Source organism: Mustela putorius, unplaced genomic scaffold (genome assembly GCF_011764305.1).
Source record: "Mustela putorius furo isolate JIRA1106 unplaced genomic scaffold, ASM1176430v1.1 tig00003898_pilon_pilon_pilon, whole genome shotgun sequence".
NCBI lineage: Eukaryota > Metazoa > Chordata > Mammalia > Carnivora > Mustelidae > Mustela > Mustela putorius.
The window spans coordinates 27952673-27972028 of record NW_025422047.1 but is presented as its reverse complement, the minus strand read 5'-3'; the positions used below and the strand labels follow the sequence as shown (position 1 = coordinate 27972028).

Genomic DNA, 19356 nt, shown 5'->3' with positions numbered 1-19356 from the left:
ACCAAAAAACTATTAGAAGTAATAAATTCAGTAAAGCCACAGGATAAAAAATTAATATACAGAATTCTGTTGAATTTCTATTAACTGATAACAAAGTGGTAGAAAGAGAAATTATGAACAGATACTTCTCCAATGAAGACATACAAATGGCTATCAGACACATGAAAAATGTTCATCATCACTAGTCATTAGGGAGATTCAAATTAAAACCACATTGAGATACCACCTTACACCAGTTAGAATGGCCAAAATTAGCAAGACAGGAAACAACGTGTGTTGGAGAGGATGTGGAGAAAGGGGAACCCTCTTAAATGGTTGGTGGGAATGCAAGTTGGTGCAGCCACTTTGGAAAACAGTGTGGAGATTCCTCAAGAAATTAAAAATAGAGCTTCCTTATGACCCTGCAATTGTAGTACTGGGTATTTACCCCAAAGATACGTATGTTGTGAAAAGAAGAGCCATCTGTACCCCAGTGTTTATAGCAGCAATGTCCACAGTCGCCAAACTGTGGAAAGAACCAAGATGCCCTTCAACGGACGAATGGATAAGGAAGATGTGGTCCATATACACTATGGAATATTATGTCTCCATCAGAAAGGATGAATACCCAACTTTTGTAGCAACATGGACGGGACTGGAAGAGATTATGCTGAGTGAAATAAGTCAAGCAGAGAGAGTCAATTATATGGTTTCACTTATTTGTGGAGCATAACAAATAACATGGAGGACAAGGGGAGATGGAGAGGAGAAGGAAGTTGAGGGAAATTGGAAGGGGAGGTGAACCATGAGAGACTATGGACTCTGAAAAACAATCTGAGGGTTTTGAAGGGACAGGGGGTGGGAGGTTGGGGGAACCAGGTGGTGGGTATTAGGGAGGGCACGGATTGCATGAGCTCTGGGCGGATTGCATGAGCTCTGGGCGTGGTGCAAAAACAATGAATACTGTTACTGTTACGCTGAAAAGAAATAAAAAATTAAAAACAACAACAACAAAAAACATACAAAAAAAAAAAAAAACCAGTGTTTACATTTGCACTAGAAAGAGTGAAATACCTAGGAATAAATTTAATCATGGAGGTGAGAGAACTGTATTTTGAAAATGAGAAAGCATTGATAAAAGAAACTGAAGGGGGTGGTGCCAGGGTGGTTCAGTGTATTAAGCCTCTGCCTTCAAATTGGGTCATGATCTCAGGATGCTGGGATCAAGCCCTGCAGTGGGCTGTCTGCTCAGTGGGGAGCCTGCTTCCCTGCCCCCCCCAACTTGTGATCTCTCCCCAACTCTGTCAAATAAATAAAATCTTAAAAAAAAAAATAAGAAATTGAAGACGACACAAACAAATGGGAAGTTATACCATGTTGGTGGATTGGAAGAATTAATAGTCAAAATAGTCAAAATCTCCATACTCCATAATCAAGTTCTATAGATTGAGTGCAATCCCTATTAAAATATCAATAATCTATTTAACAGAACTAGAACAAATAATGGTAAAATTTTTGTGGATCCAAAAAAGACCCCAAATGGGTCATAGCAATCATGAAAAAGAAGTACAAAACTGGAGGTTTTGGCAGTCCCATATTTTAAGATACATTGCAAATCTATAGTAATGACAACAGTGTGGTGCTGGCATAAAAATAGATCGACAGGATAGAGAACTCAAAAATGGTAAATTAATCTATGGCAGAGGAGGCAAGAGTATACAATAGAGAAAAGACAGCCTCTTTAATAAATGGTATTAGGAAAAACCGGACAGCTGCATGCAAAAGAATGAAAGGAGATCACTTTCTTACACCATACACAAAATAAACTCAAAATGGATTAAAGACCTAAATGTGAGACCTGAAACCATAAAACGCCTCAAAGAAAACATAGGCAATAATGTCTTGGACATTGATCATAGCAACATTTTTCTAAATATGTCCCCTCAGGTAAGGGAGACAAAAGTAAGAATAAACTTGGGACTACATCAAAATGAAACCCTTCTGCAGAGTGAAGGAAACAGTCAACAAAATGAAAAGACATCCTACTGAATGGGAGAAGATATTTGCAAATGATATGTTTGATAAAGGGTTAATGTCATATAAAGAACTTAAGACAACTGAACGCCAAAAAAATAAATAAAAATACTTAACAATCTGTTTTAAAAATGGGCAGAGGACTTGAATAGACATTTTTCCAAATAAGACATATGGATGACCAAGAGATGTGAAAAGATGTTCACATTATTTAATTAGGGAGATGCATAACAAAACCATAGTGACTTATCACCTTAGACCTGTCAGAATGGCTGATATAAAAAAGACAAGAAATAACAAGTGTTGGTGAGATGTGGAGAAAAGGGAACGCTTTTGCAGCATTGGTGGAAATGTGTAAATTGATGGAACCACTGTAGACAACAAGGTGGAAATTCATCAAACAATTAAAAATAGAAATACCATATTGTCCCAATAATTCCACTAGTGGGTATTTACCCACAGATGATGGAAATGCTAATTGGTAAAATTTATGTACCCCTATGTTGCAACATTATTTACAATAGCCAAGATACAGAAGCAACCTAAGTATATCCACTGTTAGTTGAACAGATAAAAACAATGGAATATTACACAATGGAATATTCCTCAGGCATAAAAAGAGTGAGATCTTGCCTTTTGCGACAACATTGATACATCTAGAAGGTATTATGCTAAGTGAAATAAGCCAAAGAAAGACAAATACTATATGATCTCACTTTTATTTGAAATCTAGACAAAGTAAATTGAACAAACAAAAAAAAAAACAGAAAAAGAATCATAAATACAGAGAACTAACTGGTGGTTGACAAAGGTGAGGAGGTTGAGGGGATGGACGAAGTAGGTGAAGTGATTTAAGAGGTACAACTTCAGTTACAGAATTGGTAAGTTAGGGAAGGAAAACTCCCCATAGAGAATATAGTCAATAATACCGTTAGGGTGTTGTATGGTGACAGTGCTGGTGACTGCACTTATTGTGGTGAAAAAAAGAAAGTTGGTGCAGGCAAAAAACCTAATCAGAATTTCTTGAGGCTTTAAAAAAAAAAAGCTCTTGAGGCTGTGTGATGAAATTGACATTTCACTTTTGCTTTATAGTTCAAGAGAGTCATAAGTGCTACTTTCTCTTAAGGTATTAGACAGTTAGGTTCTGAATAGTTACCATTCCTCCTAGAGGTTTTTGTCTGTTTGTTTTGAAATTTGTATTTGGAAGTTTTATGTAGCTGTCTAACATCTCAGGTGTTAAGGAGTTATAGGTGATTTCTTTTTCTTTTTATTTCAGAGAGAGCGAGTGAGCAGTGGTGGGGTGGGGTGGGCAGGCAGTGGAAGAGGGAGAGAAAGAATTTTTTTTTTTTTTAAAGATTTTATTTACTTATTTGACAGACAAGTAGGCAGAGCGGCAGGCAGAGACAGAGAGAGGAGGAAGCAGGCTCCCTGCTGAGCAGAAAGCCCGACTCGGGGCTCGATCCCAGGACCCTGAGACCACGACCTGAGCAGAAGGCAGAGGCTTTACCCCACTGAACCACCCAGGCGCCCCAAGAGGGAGAGAAAGAATCTTAAGCTGGGCTAGATCTCACAACCCTGAGATCATGAGAAGAGCTGAAAATCAGGAGTCCAACTTTTAGCTTAACTGACCGAGCCACCCTGGAGGCCCCCCCCCCTTTTTTAAATTTGACAGAGATCACAAGTAGGAAGAGAGGCATGCAGAGAGAGGGGGAAGCAGTCTCTCTCTCAGCAGAGAGCCTAATGACCTCTGCTAAGTAGGGAGCCTGATTCAAGGCTAGATCCCATGACCCTGAGATCATGAATTGAGCCGAAGGCAGAGGCTTTTTTTTTTTTTTTAAAGATTTTATTTATTTATCTGACAGACAGAGATCACAAGTAGGCTCTCAGAGGCAGGCAGAGAGAGGAGTAAGCAGGCTTTTCGAGAGCAGAGAGCCAGATGCGGGGCTTGATCCCAGGACCCTGGGATCACGACCTGAGCTGAAGGCAGAGGCTTAACCCACTGAGCCACCCAGGCACCCCCCGCTTTTTTAAATTAAGGGTAATAGAGGAACACCTGGGTGGCTTGGTCAGTTAAGCATCTGCCTTCTGCTCAGCTCATGATCTCAGGGTCCTGGGATCTAGCCTTGAATCAGGCTCCCTACTTAGCAGGAAGCGTGCTTCTCCTTCTACCTCCACTCTTCTCTGCTTGTACTTGTGCACTAGCACACACACACTCTCTCTCTCTAATAAATACATCTTAAAGTAAAGGATAACAGAGAAGAGCTTGTTTTGATGGCAGTGGGCATTTGTTAAACATTAAATATGTTTTTATTAATCAATTTGATTTAGCTGGTCTGCTGGCTCTTTCTATTAAAGAAATGAAGAGATCCTTATTTATTTATTTATCTATCTATCTATTTATTTATTTATTTTATTTGATAGAGATTACGAGTAGTCAAGAGAGGCAGGCTGAGAAAGAGAGGAAGGGAAGCAGGCTCCCTGCTGAGCAGAGAGCCCAATGTGGGGCTCAATCCCAGGACCCTGAGATCACGACCTGAGCGAAAGGCAGAGGCTTTAACCCACTGAGCCAACCAGGCACCCACTGAGCCAACCAGGCACCCAAGAGATCCTAATTTAATGGGTTAAATTATTCAGCTGAATTTATTTGTTCTGATCCATTAATCGTAATTTAGGTTACTAAGTAACTTCCTTTTTCTTAATCAACAAATATACCTGTGGGTTATCTCAGCAAAAGCATTCTCCCCCATGTGGAAGTTAATTTTATTGTAATTACATGCATAATGGCAAGTGTCTCCATACCTATGATAGTCTCTTTATGCATTACTCTTTAGTGTGGTAAAGGGGCCTGACATGATAGGAGGGGCCAGGAAAAGATAGAGTTGCCTCTCTCAGAAATGAGGCAGTTAAAAAGACAAAAATTTCCTCTCACAATAGAAAAATGACAGCAGAAAGTAATGAGTTCTTTGAAAATATGGTGGCTTTACTTAAACTATTTGCAGTATTGTGCTGTTATTGTTTCAAGAATTGAAAGAATGTGGAGTGGGTGTGTGGAATAGAAAAGATGTTAAATTTTTAAGTATTTCATAAAGAAAATGCTTTTGAGGTATTATTACTGTTTTTTGAAACAACCAGTATCTCATTTGGGGAAAAATATTTTATCTATTTATGAAAATAATATTTTTTAGTTCTTTGTGACTTATGTTAGGAAGTAGGTTCAGTTTTTATGTATAAAATTTCCTTTTATGATTATGTAGAAGTTACTAATATTAAGACTTTAAGATTATAAGCAAATAAATTGACTTACAGTTATGTTTATTTTTAAAATAATTGTGTTACCTAACAAAGTTTGGTTGACTGTTTCTATGCATTATAAAACTTGCTGTCATGTTTTCTTATTTTTGATTTCCTGTATATCATTAGGAAAAAATGAAAATAAATGAATCTTTTATATTTTTAGGCCCGGATAGCATTTTTGCAAGGAGAAAGAAAAGGTCAAGAAAACTTGAAGAAGGATTTAGTAAGAAGAATAAAGATGTTAGAGTATGCATTAAAACAAGAAAGGTTTGTGTACCTCATTTTCTTATATGTGTAATATAAAGTAGGGCAGTTTTCTTTTTTGTACTAGTGTACAGTGTATTTAAAAGCTCTTTGAAAGATATGAAACCCTGCCCAAAATACAAGATGATACTTTGATTCTTATATGGGAAAAGAAAAGATTTAAATCTTTATTTTTTAAAAGATTTTATTTATTTATTTGATTGGGGGAGCAGTGAGGGAGGAGAAGCAGACTCCCTGCTAAGCAGGCAGCCTGATGAGGGGCTCCACCCCAGGACCCCAGGATAACTGACTGAGCCACCCAGGCGCTCCAAGATTTAATAAATCTTCTTCCCCCGCCCCACCAAGATTTAAATCTTTAAAATTGAAATAATATCTTGTTACAGAATCTAGGTTTTGGGGGTTTTGTTTCTTTAAAGATCAGGAAAAATTTATCTTTACTCAGGTGTTTGTGTTAATTGGGTAATTTACATTTTTTTCTTTCATAGCAGTGCACCCTTTTTTCTAACTTCCTTTGCAAGTAAAACTTAAAAACAGACAATTTGTATTATGTTTTATTTGTTATCAGAGAAATATATACCAGTATTAACTGTGTGGAAAAAGAGAAAGTATTTTCTTTAAACAATTTATTATTGAATTTTCAGGGCAAAATATCACAAATTAAAATATGGCACAGAACTGAACCAAGGTGATTTGAAAATGCCAACCTTTGAATCAGGTAAACTTGATTTTTCCATTAACCTTCTCCTGACCTAATTCAAGAAAAGTTGGTTTAAGCTCATTTTTATGTAACAGCCATATTTTCTTCATTCTCATTTTGCTCTGATGGCGTTGTTTAGTCAGATTGTCAACTACTGTAATATTATCTAGTGTTTTGGGGGAAATAATAGATGAGTAAAGTAACTAGCTTTATCTGCATCTCAGTCCTGAGGTTATTTATCCTGTTTTCCTTGTGCTGAAACTTATGTAAAATTGTGGGTACATTTTTAGAATTAACTAGAGGTGAAAGGTAATGCAACAGTTCTTTCTGTGCTTGTAGGTAATCCTTATCCCACATGAGCTTAAATTTTTATTACTACTAAGTTGTTTTCATGTGGAGAAGCTGTGATTAACAGTTTAATTCTGAAAATTGGAAATTTGATTGAATTTGAAAACCTCATAGGCAGCCAAATAAGGGTTAAGAGAAGGAAAAAAAATCTTCGCTTCATCTTGCACTATACTAAATTTTGCATCTGCTCTAAACTAAATGGATATTGAGGACAAGAGTACTATCTGATGAGCAGTTATGCTGGGAAGAGACGGCTAGAATAGGAAAAGGCTAAAAGTTTACTAGTAAATTTAGGGTTCTGTATGATTACAATTTCAGTGGTCTAAACATCTAATTATGAGGATTATTTTGTTTTATACAAATTAGGAATATTATCACTTTCTTATTTCAGGTACATTTAGAACTCATACACATTTTTTAAAAAGTTTTTTTAAAATATTTTATTTATTTATTTGACAGGCAGAGATCACAAGTAGGCAGGGAGGCAGGCAGAGAGAGAGAAGGGGAAGCAGGCTCCCCGCCGAGCAGGGGATGTGGGGCTCGATCCCAGGACCCTGAGATCATGACCTGAGCCGAAGGCAGAGGCTTAACCCTCTGAGCCACCCAGGCTCCCCTAGAACTCATACATTTTGATGGTGCAGTTAGATTGAATTCTGTGCTGTTCTTGGATGCTGGTTATTAAGACAAGGAAAAAGTGTGTCTTTATTTGGATATGCAATATTTCTTCTCCTTCTATACTTGTACCATATCCAATAAAGTCAAAGTATATATGGTAGGGCAAATAAGTTTATATGGACTTTTTTTTAGTTAGGTGGCACAGTAAATTTTAAAAATTTCATTGGTTTTTAGTTTGATATTAAATACTGTTAATGTTAAATACCTAGCAAAACACTTCATACATACAACTTGCAGTTGATTTAATTTTTCTAAACTTAACTAATTTTACCATTTATTATATTTCAAGTTGTTGGCATACATAAAAAAATAAGGAAAAAAATATGAACAGCATGGGTTTCCTTTTTTTTTTTTTTAAAGATTTTATTTATTTGCCAGAGAGAAAGGTAGGCAGAGGGAGTAGCAGGATCTCTGCCCAGTGAGGAGCCGGATGTGGGACTTGATCCTAGGACCCTGGGATCAGGACCTGAGATGAAGGCAGATGCTTAACCAACTGAACTACCCTGGCATCCTGCATGAATTTCCTTTGATCTGGCGTTTCAGTGATTATGAAGATTTGATAATATGAAACCGTATTATGGCATAATCCTTGGAAAAGCAACAATAAATGATAAAAAGTTGGAAAGGTCTGTATATTTTGGGCCTTGTTTACTACAGTAGTCTTACTGCAGTTAGAGGGAGTAGAGTAGCTTCGCGCAACTTAATGGATTCAGAACTTTTCTTTGACTCCTTTTCTTTCTAATGTGGTTAGAATAGTCACAAAGTAAGTATTCACTTCCTAACTCAAGGGCTATCTTCCCTAACTTGATCTTCGTAAATGAGAAGAAGGTGACTAGCTGCAGCTGCCTTGTTCCTGGAGCTATAGTTAGAATTGGCTAGTTGGTTTCAGTACAATAGCTTGTAGAAAACAGACAGATCTCTATTGCCTACAACTGAGTTAAGATTAAAAACAACTGTTTTGTCTGTATAAACTTAACTATTAAAAATTCCTCAAAATGAGGAATAAATGACATCCAATTATTTTACTTACGGGAAACAACAATAGCAAAATAGATTGCTTTAATTGATGTAGCAAAACTTCATGGTGTTGAGCAGGGGAAAAAGACAAAAGGATGGGCTAAATACAGCATGCAAACAAAATGGAATGAAATTATTTACATCAAAGTATAGCTCAAGAGAGCTGTTGAACAAATTAGTATTGCCTTTTATATATGCACAAAATCAAAATGTAAAAAAGTGTAAAATATTGTCTTGACTGAAGTACAAGATGTGAATGTTTTTGTACCTGTGCCTCAGTAATACCAATATATATATGTATTCTAAACCTTACACTTATAGAAGGGGTTGTATCTAAATTTGTAAAGAGCTCTTTTTCATGCCTTTAGGAAAAAAAAATCTCTAACAGGAGAAAAATAGGCAAAAGACTTGAAAAGGCAGCCCACAAGAGAAAATATCCAAATGGCCAATAAGTAGATGAAATGAGACTCAGTTTTATTAGTTATTGAGGACATACAACCAAAGTGCAGTGTATATAATTAGAGACCTATCAGAATGGCTAAAATAACATACAAAAGAGTAAAAAGGTGAAGTGTTGATGAGGATTTAGAACAACCATACCTACTGGGTTCGAGATTGAAAACTGATTGGACTGCTCTGAAAGTGGTTTGTCAGTGATACTAAAGGGAACATAGACATAGCAGCATGCTCTATGGCCCAGTATTTTGCTTCTAGGTATTCTACTCCTTAAAAGGCATACATATGTTCACCATAAGGCTTGTGTATAGTATGTTGTATTAAAAATCAGGAAACAACTTGAATGACCTGCAGTGTTAGAATGAGTACATATACTGTGTAATATTTTAGTATAGTGGAATGCTCGTTAGCAACAAAAGTAAACAAACTAACTACACTTGACAACATGGACAGCATAAAACTGAAAATTGATACAAACGATTTTGTGTGTATCAAGTTAAAAAATTAATCTAGGTTTTATAAATCAGGATAGTATTGATACCCTTTTTAGGAGTGTCTAGTGACTAGAAGAGGGCACAAGGAAAGCTTTTGGGGTGCTGATAAATGTTTTGTTTCTTCATTGAGGAACTGGTTACATTGGTGTGTTAAAAAATTCATTGATCTATATGCTTCTGATGTACTTCAGGGATACCCTTAGCAGCATTATTTATAATAAGGAAAAGTAGAAACTAATGTCAACATTAGTGGACTCATTAAGTAGGCATATACTTTCTTTGGAATAATAGATAATCATTTTATGATATTAATTTATTTATTACTATCAAGAGAATGTTGAGAATATTCAAATACATTGAGAATATTCAAATACAGCTTATGCTACAGTGCACACATTGAACCCCTCTTTTTTTCAAAGAAAGAAGTTTATATATGTATTTTGAGATGAAAAATAGGACTAACACTATTGGTGAAAGGATTTGAGGCAGTTATAATTCTTCTAAAAATATATTTTTTTCTCCAATGGTTATGTATTATATGTAATTACACGGTAAACAAGTGGTATAAATAGAAAAAGTTATAAGCAAAAATAAAGAGGCTATTAGGATGAAATAATTGTTTCTAGAAATCTTAGAAATTCATGTGTTCGTGGGAAGAATGAAAAGATGTTAATAATGGGTTAGGGTTAGAGAAGTAATGCTGCTACCAGTATTTGTTCTCATGACTTTGAGGAGTATAGGAACCTAACTGTGAGCCATGCTAAGGGTTCTCAACATTTAGTGTGAAGGCTGATCTTCTATGATCCTCTCTTCTCTGTTTGATTTTAATTTTCATAATAGGACTTTATAGGAAAATATTTCTATAATAGTTTGTGCTGATAATAAAGTTTTAAGTCTCTAGGGATACTTTTTTTTTTTTTAGATTTTATTTATTTATTTGACAGACAGAGATCACAAGTAGGCAGAGAGGCAGACAGGGCGGGTGGGGGGGGAAGCAGGCTCCCCACTGAGCAGAGAGCCCGATGTGGAGTTCGATCCTAGGACCCTAGTATCATGACCTGAGCCGAAGGCAGGGGCTTTAACCTACTGAGCCACCCAGGTGCCCATCTAGGGATGCTTATTGAGAGCTTGACTCACTTCAGATTATAGTATTTTTTTTTTTTTAAGATTTATTTATTTGCTTGAGAGAGAGAGAGTGGGGAAAGGGGCCCAAAGGAGAGAGAGGAGAGAAGCAAACCACCCACTGAGTATGTGCCCAGGATGGGGCTCTATCTCATGACCCTGAGATTATGACCCGAGCCAAAATCAAGAGTTGGATGCTTAACTGGCTGAGCCAGCCACCCAGGCACCCCTGTATTATTTATTAAACTCTCTCTTAATGCTTGTACTTTTATTCCAGAATAAAATATGACTTTTTAATTGTAGTAGAAACTATTTTCTGGTTTAAGTTTTAGTTCTCAAACTGAAGTTGATTATATGAAGTGTTGCTTAAAGTTAACTGATACAGAATCTAAGTTATTCAGTGGTTTTATATATATAAAGCTTCCAAGTGCTGATTTTGAATGCTTAAGTAAATATTAAATACAGCCTTTTGATTTTGAAAGCATTCAACCCAGCAGAATTCTGGTAGTTAAAAACATTTATTTTTTAGCATTTCATTTCAAAGCCTAGTATTTTGGCTTTTGAATCTCTAGTAGAGTTTATGTACTCTTGGGTTTTCCCAGTGTTAAAACAAGGAGGGTCATACCTGAGTTGTGTAAGTTATTGGGATAAATGCATTTAAAATGAGTGACCCACAGCAAATACTCAATAGTTGTTAATTTACTTCTGTTCTTTATAAAATATTTAGTTATATTTTGTGGGAATTTATCCCTGAGAGAACTTTGGCAATATTTTCTCAAGACTTGAAATAAAATGCGTATGAAATCATCTGGGTTTTTTTGTGTGTGTGTGTTAATTTTTAGAAGAAACCAAAGACACAGAAGCTCCCACAGCACCTCAGAATAGCCAGTTAACGTGGAAGCAAGGCAGACAGCTGTTAAGACAGTAAGTAATGGTTCATTTTTAGCTTTCTTTAAGGATCTAGGTATGAAAGTGCTTAAGTACTTTCATACCTAGATCACTCGCAAGTGAAAAATTGTTTGGTGATAATAGGACAGTGTGTAGAGTTTTCAAATTGCTTTCTTGCTTTATTAGACTATTGGATCTTTTTAAAGTTTGTCTCCTCTGAATGTTCTTTTGAACACTACTCAGGATGATGTTTTCTTATTTGAGGGGTAGAATGTCATAAAAACTGGATGACTGGAAGGCAAGAATAAAAACAATATAGAGTTCATAGCTCAGGATACTCTCATTCCCATCAGTGCAGAATTCATAAATTTGGGTTACGTAGGAGTATTACTGGTTTATAGAGGAATTGAACCAGTTATCTGAAACCTTTCATAAGTGGCTTGTCAAATCCTACTTTTTACTTGTATTTTTGAGGAACATTTTGATGTTTGAATTATTTTTTTTAATGTTTGAATTCTTTGCTGTATTAGAAGTAATTATGTGGCATATCTTATTATCTTTAATCTATTTGTTTTTTGGCCATATGTTTTTAAAGCTTTGGTACCTGTGTACTACTAATATTCTGGGTAATTTACAATTATTCAGACTTCTCACCTATATAGATGTTTAACTTCACTTCAATAACCCAGTGAAATGTGGTGAGACCCTTCATCTTATTATTACCTAGAACTTACCTTACTCTGGAATATTCCATGATCCAACATTTGTCTTATATTCTACCTTTTCTACCCCAATTCCCATGTTGTTTGCTCTCTGACCTTATTTTGATTCTTACCTTAGATTCTTGACTAATTTAATTTCCCCCTTTGGCTCCTTTAGCTCTGGTTGGTTTTATTTTGTTTATTTGTTGATGTGGGCTTTTCTTGTTTTTATTTTTACCTAGTTCCAGCTTAGACCAATCATCCAACACCCTTTTGCTAGTACCCCTAGCTTTCTTGGTGCCCTCTCTTAACCCTCTCCCACCAGTCATTTTACTAAACCCACAGTATCCCACCCCCAGTTCAATCTTGCTGTCTGCTTCTTCTGTTTCTAATTAAATCTTGGAGAAAAATCACAGAGTCCCCTGAATGTCTTTACATATTCTTAGTTTCCTGTACAAACATTGTAGAGAGCCTTTCTTTATAACCCTGGCCATGTCCTGCTCCCATTACCCTCAGTAGATACTCTAAACTTTTACCATATCTTAGCCCATTCTCCCTTACTTATTAGAGCACCTCAAATTCTACTTCACTGAAAATATGAAGGCTGTCAGGTGAGAACTCCCTTAACTTTATGCTTTCCTTTCTGTAGATGTATTTAAACCTCAAATTTATCACTTTAGTTTCTGATGTTTCATTCAAAGTCTTGAAACTATCAGTCCAAACTCTTAGTGATTAAAACTTGAACAAGCTTTAGTAAAACAGATTAGTCTTTGGAAGGATGCTAGAGTAGCTAGCAGAATTGAAAAAAGTGCTGAATAACTTGAGTATCCAGAAGACAAGAGCTGACATATACCTGAGGTCTTCTTAGGGAATAGAAAAAATCATGATACGTTCTTATTCTTTGGTTTTCTTCTCCTCTGTATATCAGTTTTAATCTTTTCTACTGAAATTCAGAATTGGCTTACTTGATCAAATACATGCCGGTGAGTCAATTATTTTTACCTAGTTGTGTGAGATCTTGGCTGCTCATTCAGACCACATGGTTAGAGTGTGATGGCATTTGTTCCCCCAAAAAAGAGAATTGCAATTTTTAGAAGAGTGCAGTAACTGTAGAAAAATTGGTTGTACAGTATTTCTCTTATAAAAACCTAATGTTATTGCCTGGATTAATATTCTGTCTCTCCACATCTTACCCTGAGAATAGTTTATCTCTGTAAACTGAGAACAGTTTATCTCTATAGTTTTCCTTGTTCATTTCTCAGCTGTGTATTCTGTTTTCTACTTCGATACCAGATGGAAGCTACTCACAAACATACTTAAGAAAGAGACTTTTTTTGTTCCTATTTCATCTTTTGGAAGCATTTGACATTAACTCTTCATTCTTTTTTGAGCCTTTTTTCTTACTTAATCTCTGCTGTCATTTCCCATCCTTATTTCTCAAGTGCTTTCTTTTAATTTTCTTAGATTTTCTCTTATTTTTCTAGTCCTTTAGATGTCTGTATCCCGAGGCTTTCTGTTCCAGAGTTTTTTCTCAGGGTAACTTCATTAAAATCCATGGCTTTAAATACCGCTGAACACTGATGACTCTCAAATCTATATACTGAGTCTATTCTCTTCTGAGCTTTGACCTTTTTTAGTATTGTGCCTAATAAATATTGTCACTTTCATAGATACTACATGATTATGTGATAGTTACTGTATAAACCAGATTTGGACACCTTATTCTTCATTTCATTGACTAGAACCACCATCTATGTTAGAAATCTGAAAATTTTCTAAAATTCTTTTATCTCCATACATTCTTTTTTTAAAAAATTACTTTATTTATTTTTTTGACAGAGAGAGAGAGAGAGAGAGAGAGAATCACAAGTAGACAGAGAGGCAGAGAGAGAGGGAGAAGAACTCCCCACTGAGCAGAGAGCCCGATGTGGGGCTCGATCCCAGGACCCTGAGATCATGACCTGAGCCAAAGGCAGAGGCTTAACCCACTGAGCCATGCAGGTGCCCATCTCCTTACATTCTGCTGCCATATTTATTTGTGCACCATGTCTCTAAGATTATATCTTGTTTATTTTTCTCACATTTATTAGCTTCAGTTTTATTTCTTGCTGTTTTAGTAGTATTCTAACCAAGTTCCCTATCATTGGCTTTCACCTAAAAATCTTTCGTTCTTTGCCAGTAGTGTCTAAGACTCCTTTTAACATCCTTCCTTAGCCTGTCAAATGCTTCTAGAGGATATTCTTCATCACACAAAGCCGTTCATGACCCATTATGTATTATGTCATAATCTAGTCCCTTTTTCTTTTCAGATCTCATCCTGGATCCTAAGTTAGATATAAAGAAAGTTTCAGTACCAGATTTTAGGTCCTAGAAGAACAACTAATCTGTGCATCATCCTCTGGCTAAGAACCCAGGTTTAAACTTAGAATGTTGCAGTACTGAGGTTTAGTTCTACTCATTCTTTACCACTTTGTGGACTTTTTTTTTTTTTTTTTAAATATATCCTCAACTCCTAAAGCTTTTTAGGTTCTTGGGCTTTTTAGGTTTCACGATAATCGTCCCTCAATTAGTGTTAGCATACTATATGCTTTTTAAATTAAATTTTGGTTTATAATTGGCCTTGTTCTCTTAGAACTGGAACGAGTCTATAGAGAAGAAGGTTTTGTGGCAAAGGAAGATTATATTTTAGAGATTTATGGTTTTTTCTGAAATTCCTTGATATGATTTTGAGTTAACAAGTTTATAGGTCTTAATATATGAGTTTAAATATTTTAAATTTTCTCTTGTAGATATCTTCAGGAAGTAGGTTACACAGATACAATATTAGATGTACGGTCTCAGCGGGTAAGGTCATTACTTGGACTATCTAATTCAGAGCCAAATGGATCAGTAGAAACAAAGAACTTAGAACAGATCCTGAATGGAGGCGAATCTCCTAAGCAGAAAGGACAAGAAATCAAAAGGTATGATCTGTACTTATTGGTTAACATTGGTCATATAATGGATACTATGAATCTCTTTAACATGTTACTTTTGTTAATTTTTAAAGCAGGTAGAGTTCAGATTTAAAGACTTTTTCCTTCCTGCATGGTACCGTGGGCAAATTTAAATTGATCTCTCTTAACTTTTGATACCAAGAAATCGGCTATAGTTCTGAAATAGGTGCAGATTTAAATTTCAGTTTAAGAGTAATTTCATGTAGTTCAGAGCTACTTTAACATCCTGATTTAAATTTTTGATAGGGTACTTTCAATAAATTATAATGGTACTCTATAACTAGAGTAGTAATGGTCATTTACACACAAGTATGAAAGAAACAAAGTTTTGTGTTATGTTTGCTGTCAGAAAGCCATCAGGTAATACTTTTTAAAATTTAGTGTCTAAAATTCTCATACTATACATTTCTGCCATTTAAAGTATGTAGTTTATTTTTAGGATAGTCAGTCTCTCAGCCATCACCACAATCTTAGTTTTGAAAATACTCATCATTCCCAACAGGAACCCCAAACTCATTGGCCAACATTCCCCGTTCTGCTCTGCACTCATTTCACTGCCAACCCCAGGCAACCACTAATCTACTTTGCTTCTATAGATTCCCTATTCTGAACATTTCATATAAACAGTTATTTTGTGAGTGGCTTCTTTACTTTAGCATAATGTTTTTTAAGCTTCATCCATGTTTCAGTAATTCATTCCTTTTTATTGCCAAGTAATACTCTGTTCTATTGATATATCACATTTTGTTTATCCATTCCTTGTCAGGGAAGTAACAAACTCTTATCCAAAGTGGGTAAACTATTTTACATTCCCACCAGAAATTTCTTCATGTCCTCATCATCTTTGATGTTTTTTGTCTGTCAGACGCATCTTTGGTTAATACAGACTTGATAAATGCAGGTGTTAATAAGTAGGTAGAATTTTTTTTTTAACCACTAGATGTCACCTTGAAAACATAGGTTGGAAGGACGTAGAAGAGAAAAAGAGAATGGGAAGAAACAAAATGAGTTCCTTGAGTTCCTTTAGAGCTTAAGAAATGAATGCTATGTATTGTTTATAAACTAGCAGTATTTCTTACCTTAGCTATATTTCATGACATTATGCTTTTGTTTAAAACATGTACATGTACTGAAAATTTCAAATTAACATAAACTTTTGCTTTAGGGGTTTTATTTCTGAGAAATAAGGCCTCTTCAGTAACATTTGACATCAAATAGAGCTCTTATTTTCTTTACTCTGGATTTCAGGAAGCACAGAATATTTTTGTGGTATAAGAGAAAAAGCAAAAGTATTATGCATTTTTAAGCTTGTTAGCTAATCAGGCTGAGTAGTTCATAGAATTTATAAATATTTAGAGGAATGCACTTTAGCACACCTGAATCTGAATTAAATTTCCACACCAGACTTAATCTTCTTGTAAAACTCCTTGCCTTTCCAAGATTAAGACTTTAATAGGTTTCTTTTCTATTGTGTTAAAAAAAAAAAAAACACATAAAATGAGATCTATCCTCTTCACAATTTTTAAGGTGTATAGTGCAGTATTGTTAACCATAAGGACAATGTTATAGAGTACACCTCTAGAACTTTTTAATCTTTTATGACTGAAACTCTGTACCTATTGAATAGCAACTCCCTATTTCCTCCTCCTACCAGCCCCTGGCAGCCACCATTCAACTCTCTGTTTCTATGAGTGACTACTTTAAGTACTTCATGTAAGTGGAATCATGTAGTGTTTGTCCTTCTTTGACCACCTTATTTCACTTAGCATAATGTCATGAAGGTTTAGCATGTTGTAGCATATGACAAGATTTCCTTCTTTTTTGGCTAAGTAATATTCCATTGTATGTATATACCACACTTTCTTGTTCCATTCATGTGTCCACAGATGTTTAGGTAATAGTTGTTCTTAATCAAGGCTGACTTCCATCTTAATGAGTATACTTACGTATTCTGAATCTGCACTAATGCAGGTATGTGGGGTTCAGCTATTATTCGGGCCTTTGAAAACTAGGAATGAGAAAAATGATCTAACATGTTGAGATTTTAGCAGAAGGATGTTTATCACATTCTTATTTATAATAGTAAAAAGTTAGAAGTAATCTTAATGTTTAACAGAGCAGTGGCAAATTTTAGATCATATTATTAGAGGTTTAATGGTTTAGAATGTGAATTCTGAGGAGGACTGACTAGGTTTAAATTGTGACTTTGCCACTTATTAGTTATGATTCTGGGCAAGGTACTTAACCTTCCTGTGCCAGTTTCCTCACTGTTAAAATAGTGATGGTAGGGTTAATGTGAAGAAGAAATGAATTAATAGGGAAGCATTTAGAACATAGTAAGTGCTAGTTGTGGTGGAATACTGTGTATCCTATTGAAATGTGACCCTCCCAGGGTAATGTTTACTAGATTCCGCTGAGTGAATGTCACTCTTGTATTTGTTGGTTTATTGGGGGGGGGGTGTTTTGAATGCACAGAGCATCATGTCACAAAGCATCTGCTTTATGAGGATTCAAGGAGCACAGAGTTCTCTTAGATCTTGCAACAGGAAATCTTTGCTGCTTCTTAGTAATTGGTTTGATTTACCTGCGAACCTTCAGTAGTTGCTCTCTCTCTTTACTCTGTTTGGATTCTTGCCATATTTGTGCCCTGCAGACGTGCTCCCTCACCCCCGGCTGACTTTTAGCCTTTTACTTAGCCAACCTTGCCCTTGGCCTCCGTTTTATTTTCTCTTCATCTGGACATTTTAATTTTGTTTTTTAAAGATTTTATTTATTTATTTGAGAGAGAGTGAGAAAGAGCATGAGAGTGGAAAAGATCAGAGAGAGAAGCAGACTCCCCGTGGAGCTGGGAGCCCAATGTGGGCCTTGATCTTGGGACTCTGGGATCATGACCTGAGCCGAATGCAGTTGCTTAACCAACTGAGCCATCTTAATTTTCTTATTCTGTTGATTTTCTTTTTACAGTGAGAGAGGATAGTAAATACATAGTTGGCAATGAAAAAAAAAACTATTACAAAATCCATAGACAGAGACTTTTGCTTAAGCATCATGGATTTAAAAAGGCGCATTTTAGTTATGTGCCTTCTGGAACCTCTGTTAAAATTACAGTTAAAGATTTTTTAAAAACGCATTAACGCAGAAGAACAAAAAACTGAATATGTAGAAAGAATGCGAAGATGTACCATACATCCTGATAGGGTGAGTTTAACAATTTGAAAAGTTGTTAAGAGTATGGAGGATATACTGTTCATCAGATAGGGAGCATTTAACAGTTTTGGAGGGGCTGGAAAGAAAATGTAGGAATATCACATGCTTTAAAACTAGGGAGTGAGACTCTTGTTCTTCTAGTATTTGGCTTCTGGTATATTGGCAGTGGGTCTTACATCCCTTCTAGGCAGAATGTTGAAATTTATCACATAAATAGGAAAGACTTAATGATACTAACAATTGGGATCTGCCAGTGAAATGGTGAGGCTCTGTCCTTTCATGCAGAAGTGAAGCCAGTCACTTTGGCAAACCTCACCCGTGTACTCAGTACATACAGTTAGCCTTTGGTGCCTCACTCTTAAAGGTGAACATTTCAGGAGAGACTTTACTACGGAAATTGGAAACCAGGGAACCAAAGAAAAAAGGAACTCAAAACAGGGAGCAGATTTTCAAAACTATAATTACTTTTCTGAAAAGATTAAGATAATACCTCTACAAAACAAGTGGGATGTTATTTAGTGATGGACATTAAGGAGGGCATGGGGTGTAATGAGCGCTGGGTATTATATAAGACTGATGAATCACTGAACTCTACCTCTGAAATTAATAATACACTATATGTTAATTAATTGAACTTAAATTTTAAAAGCTCTAAGAAAAGGTTCAATCAGAAATCAAAAAAGAGCTGTTAGAGATTAAAAGGTGTGATAGTAATAATTTCCATATAAAACTTGGAGGATAAGATTGAAGAATCACCCCCCCCACCTCCACCCTCTGAAAAGAGAAAAGGGGAAAGAAGAAAGTAGGACTGAAAAGAGGTAAATTCAAAGATCAGTAGGGCCAGCATTTGACTAGGAGTTCCAGAGAGAACAGGTAAAATGGTCTTGAAAAAATATTAAATTAGTAATAAAATTTTCTGGAATAAATTTATAGATTGTTAATTTTCAAGGATGTTTCCAGATTGAACGGATTCGTTTCAATTACACTATAAAATTAGCAAAAAAAAAAAAAAAACAAAGGCCATCATCATGAATGCTAAAAAGAAGCATCTCAAAAGAAACAGTATGTTAGCATGCAAGTAGGGTAAAGTCTCAGACCTTTCATAGTCTGTGGTGGCTTTAATTTTCATTTTCCTGAAGAATAATGATGTTGACCCTGAGTTGATGCCATCTATGCATCTTTTG

At 35.7% G+C, this 19356-nt stretch overlaps 1 protein-coding gene across 3 annotated transcripts in view; it reads left to right on the top strand.

Annotated features, from left to right (window-relative positions):
• Nucleotides 1-19356, top strand: part of STRN3 (striatin 3) — a 115514-nt gene that overhangs the window by 51870 nt on the left and 44288 nt on the right. For all 3 annotated transcript variants that reach the window (XM_004755147.3, XM_004755148.3, XM_004755149.3), the window contains exons 2-5: nucleotides 5471-5574; nucleotides 6213-6286; nucleotides 11223-11304; nucleotides 14759-14932. In XM_004755147.3, the coding sequence (XP_004755204.1) occupies nucleotides 5471-5574; nucleotides 6213-6286; nucleotides 11223-11304; nucleotides 14759-14932 (434 nt within the window). The remainder of the gene's footprint in view (nucleotides 1-5470; nucleotides 5575-6212; nucleotides 6287-11222; nucleotides 11305-14758; nucleotides 14933-19356) is intronic.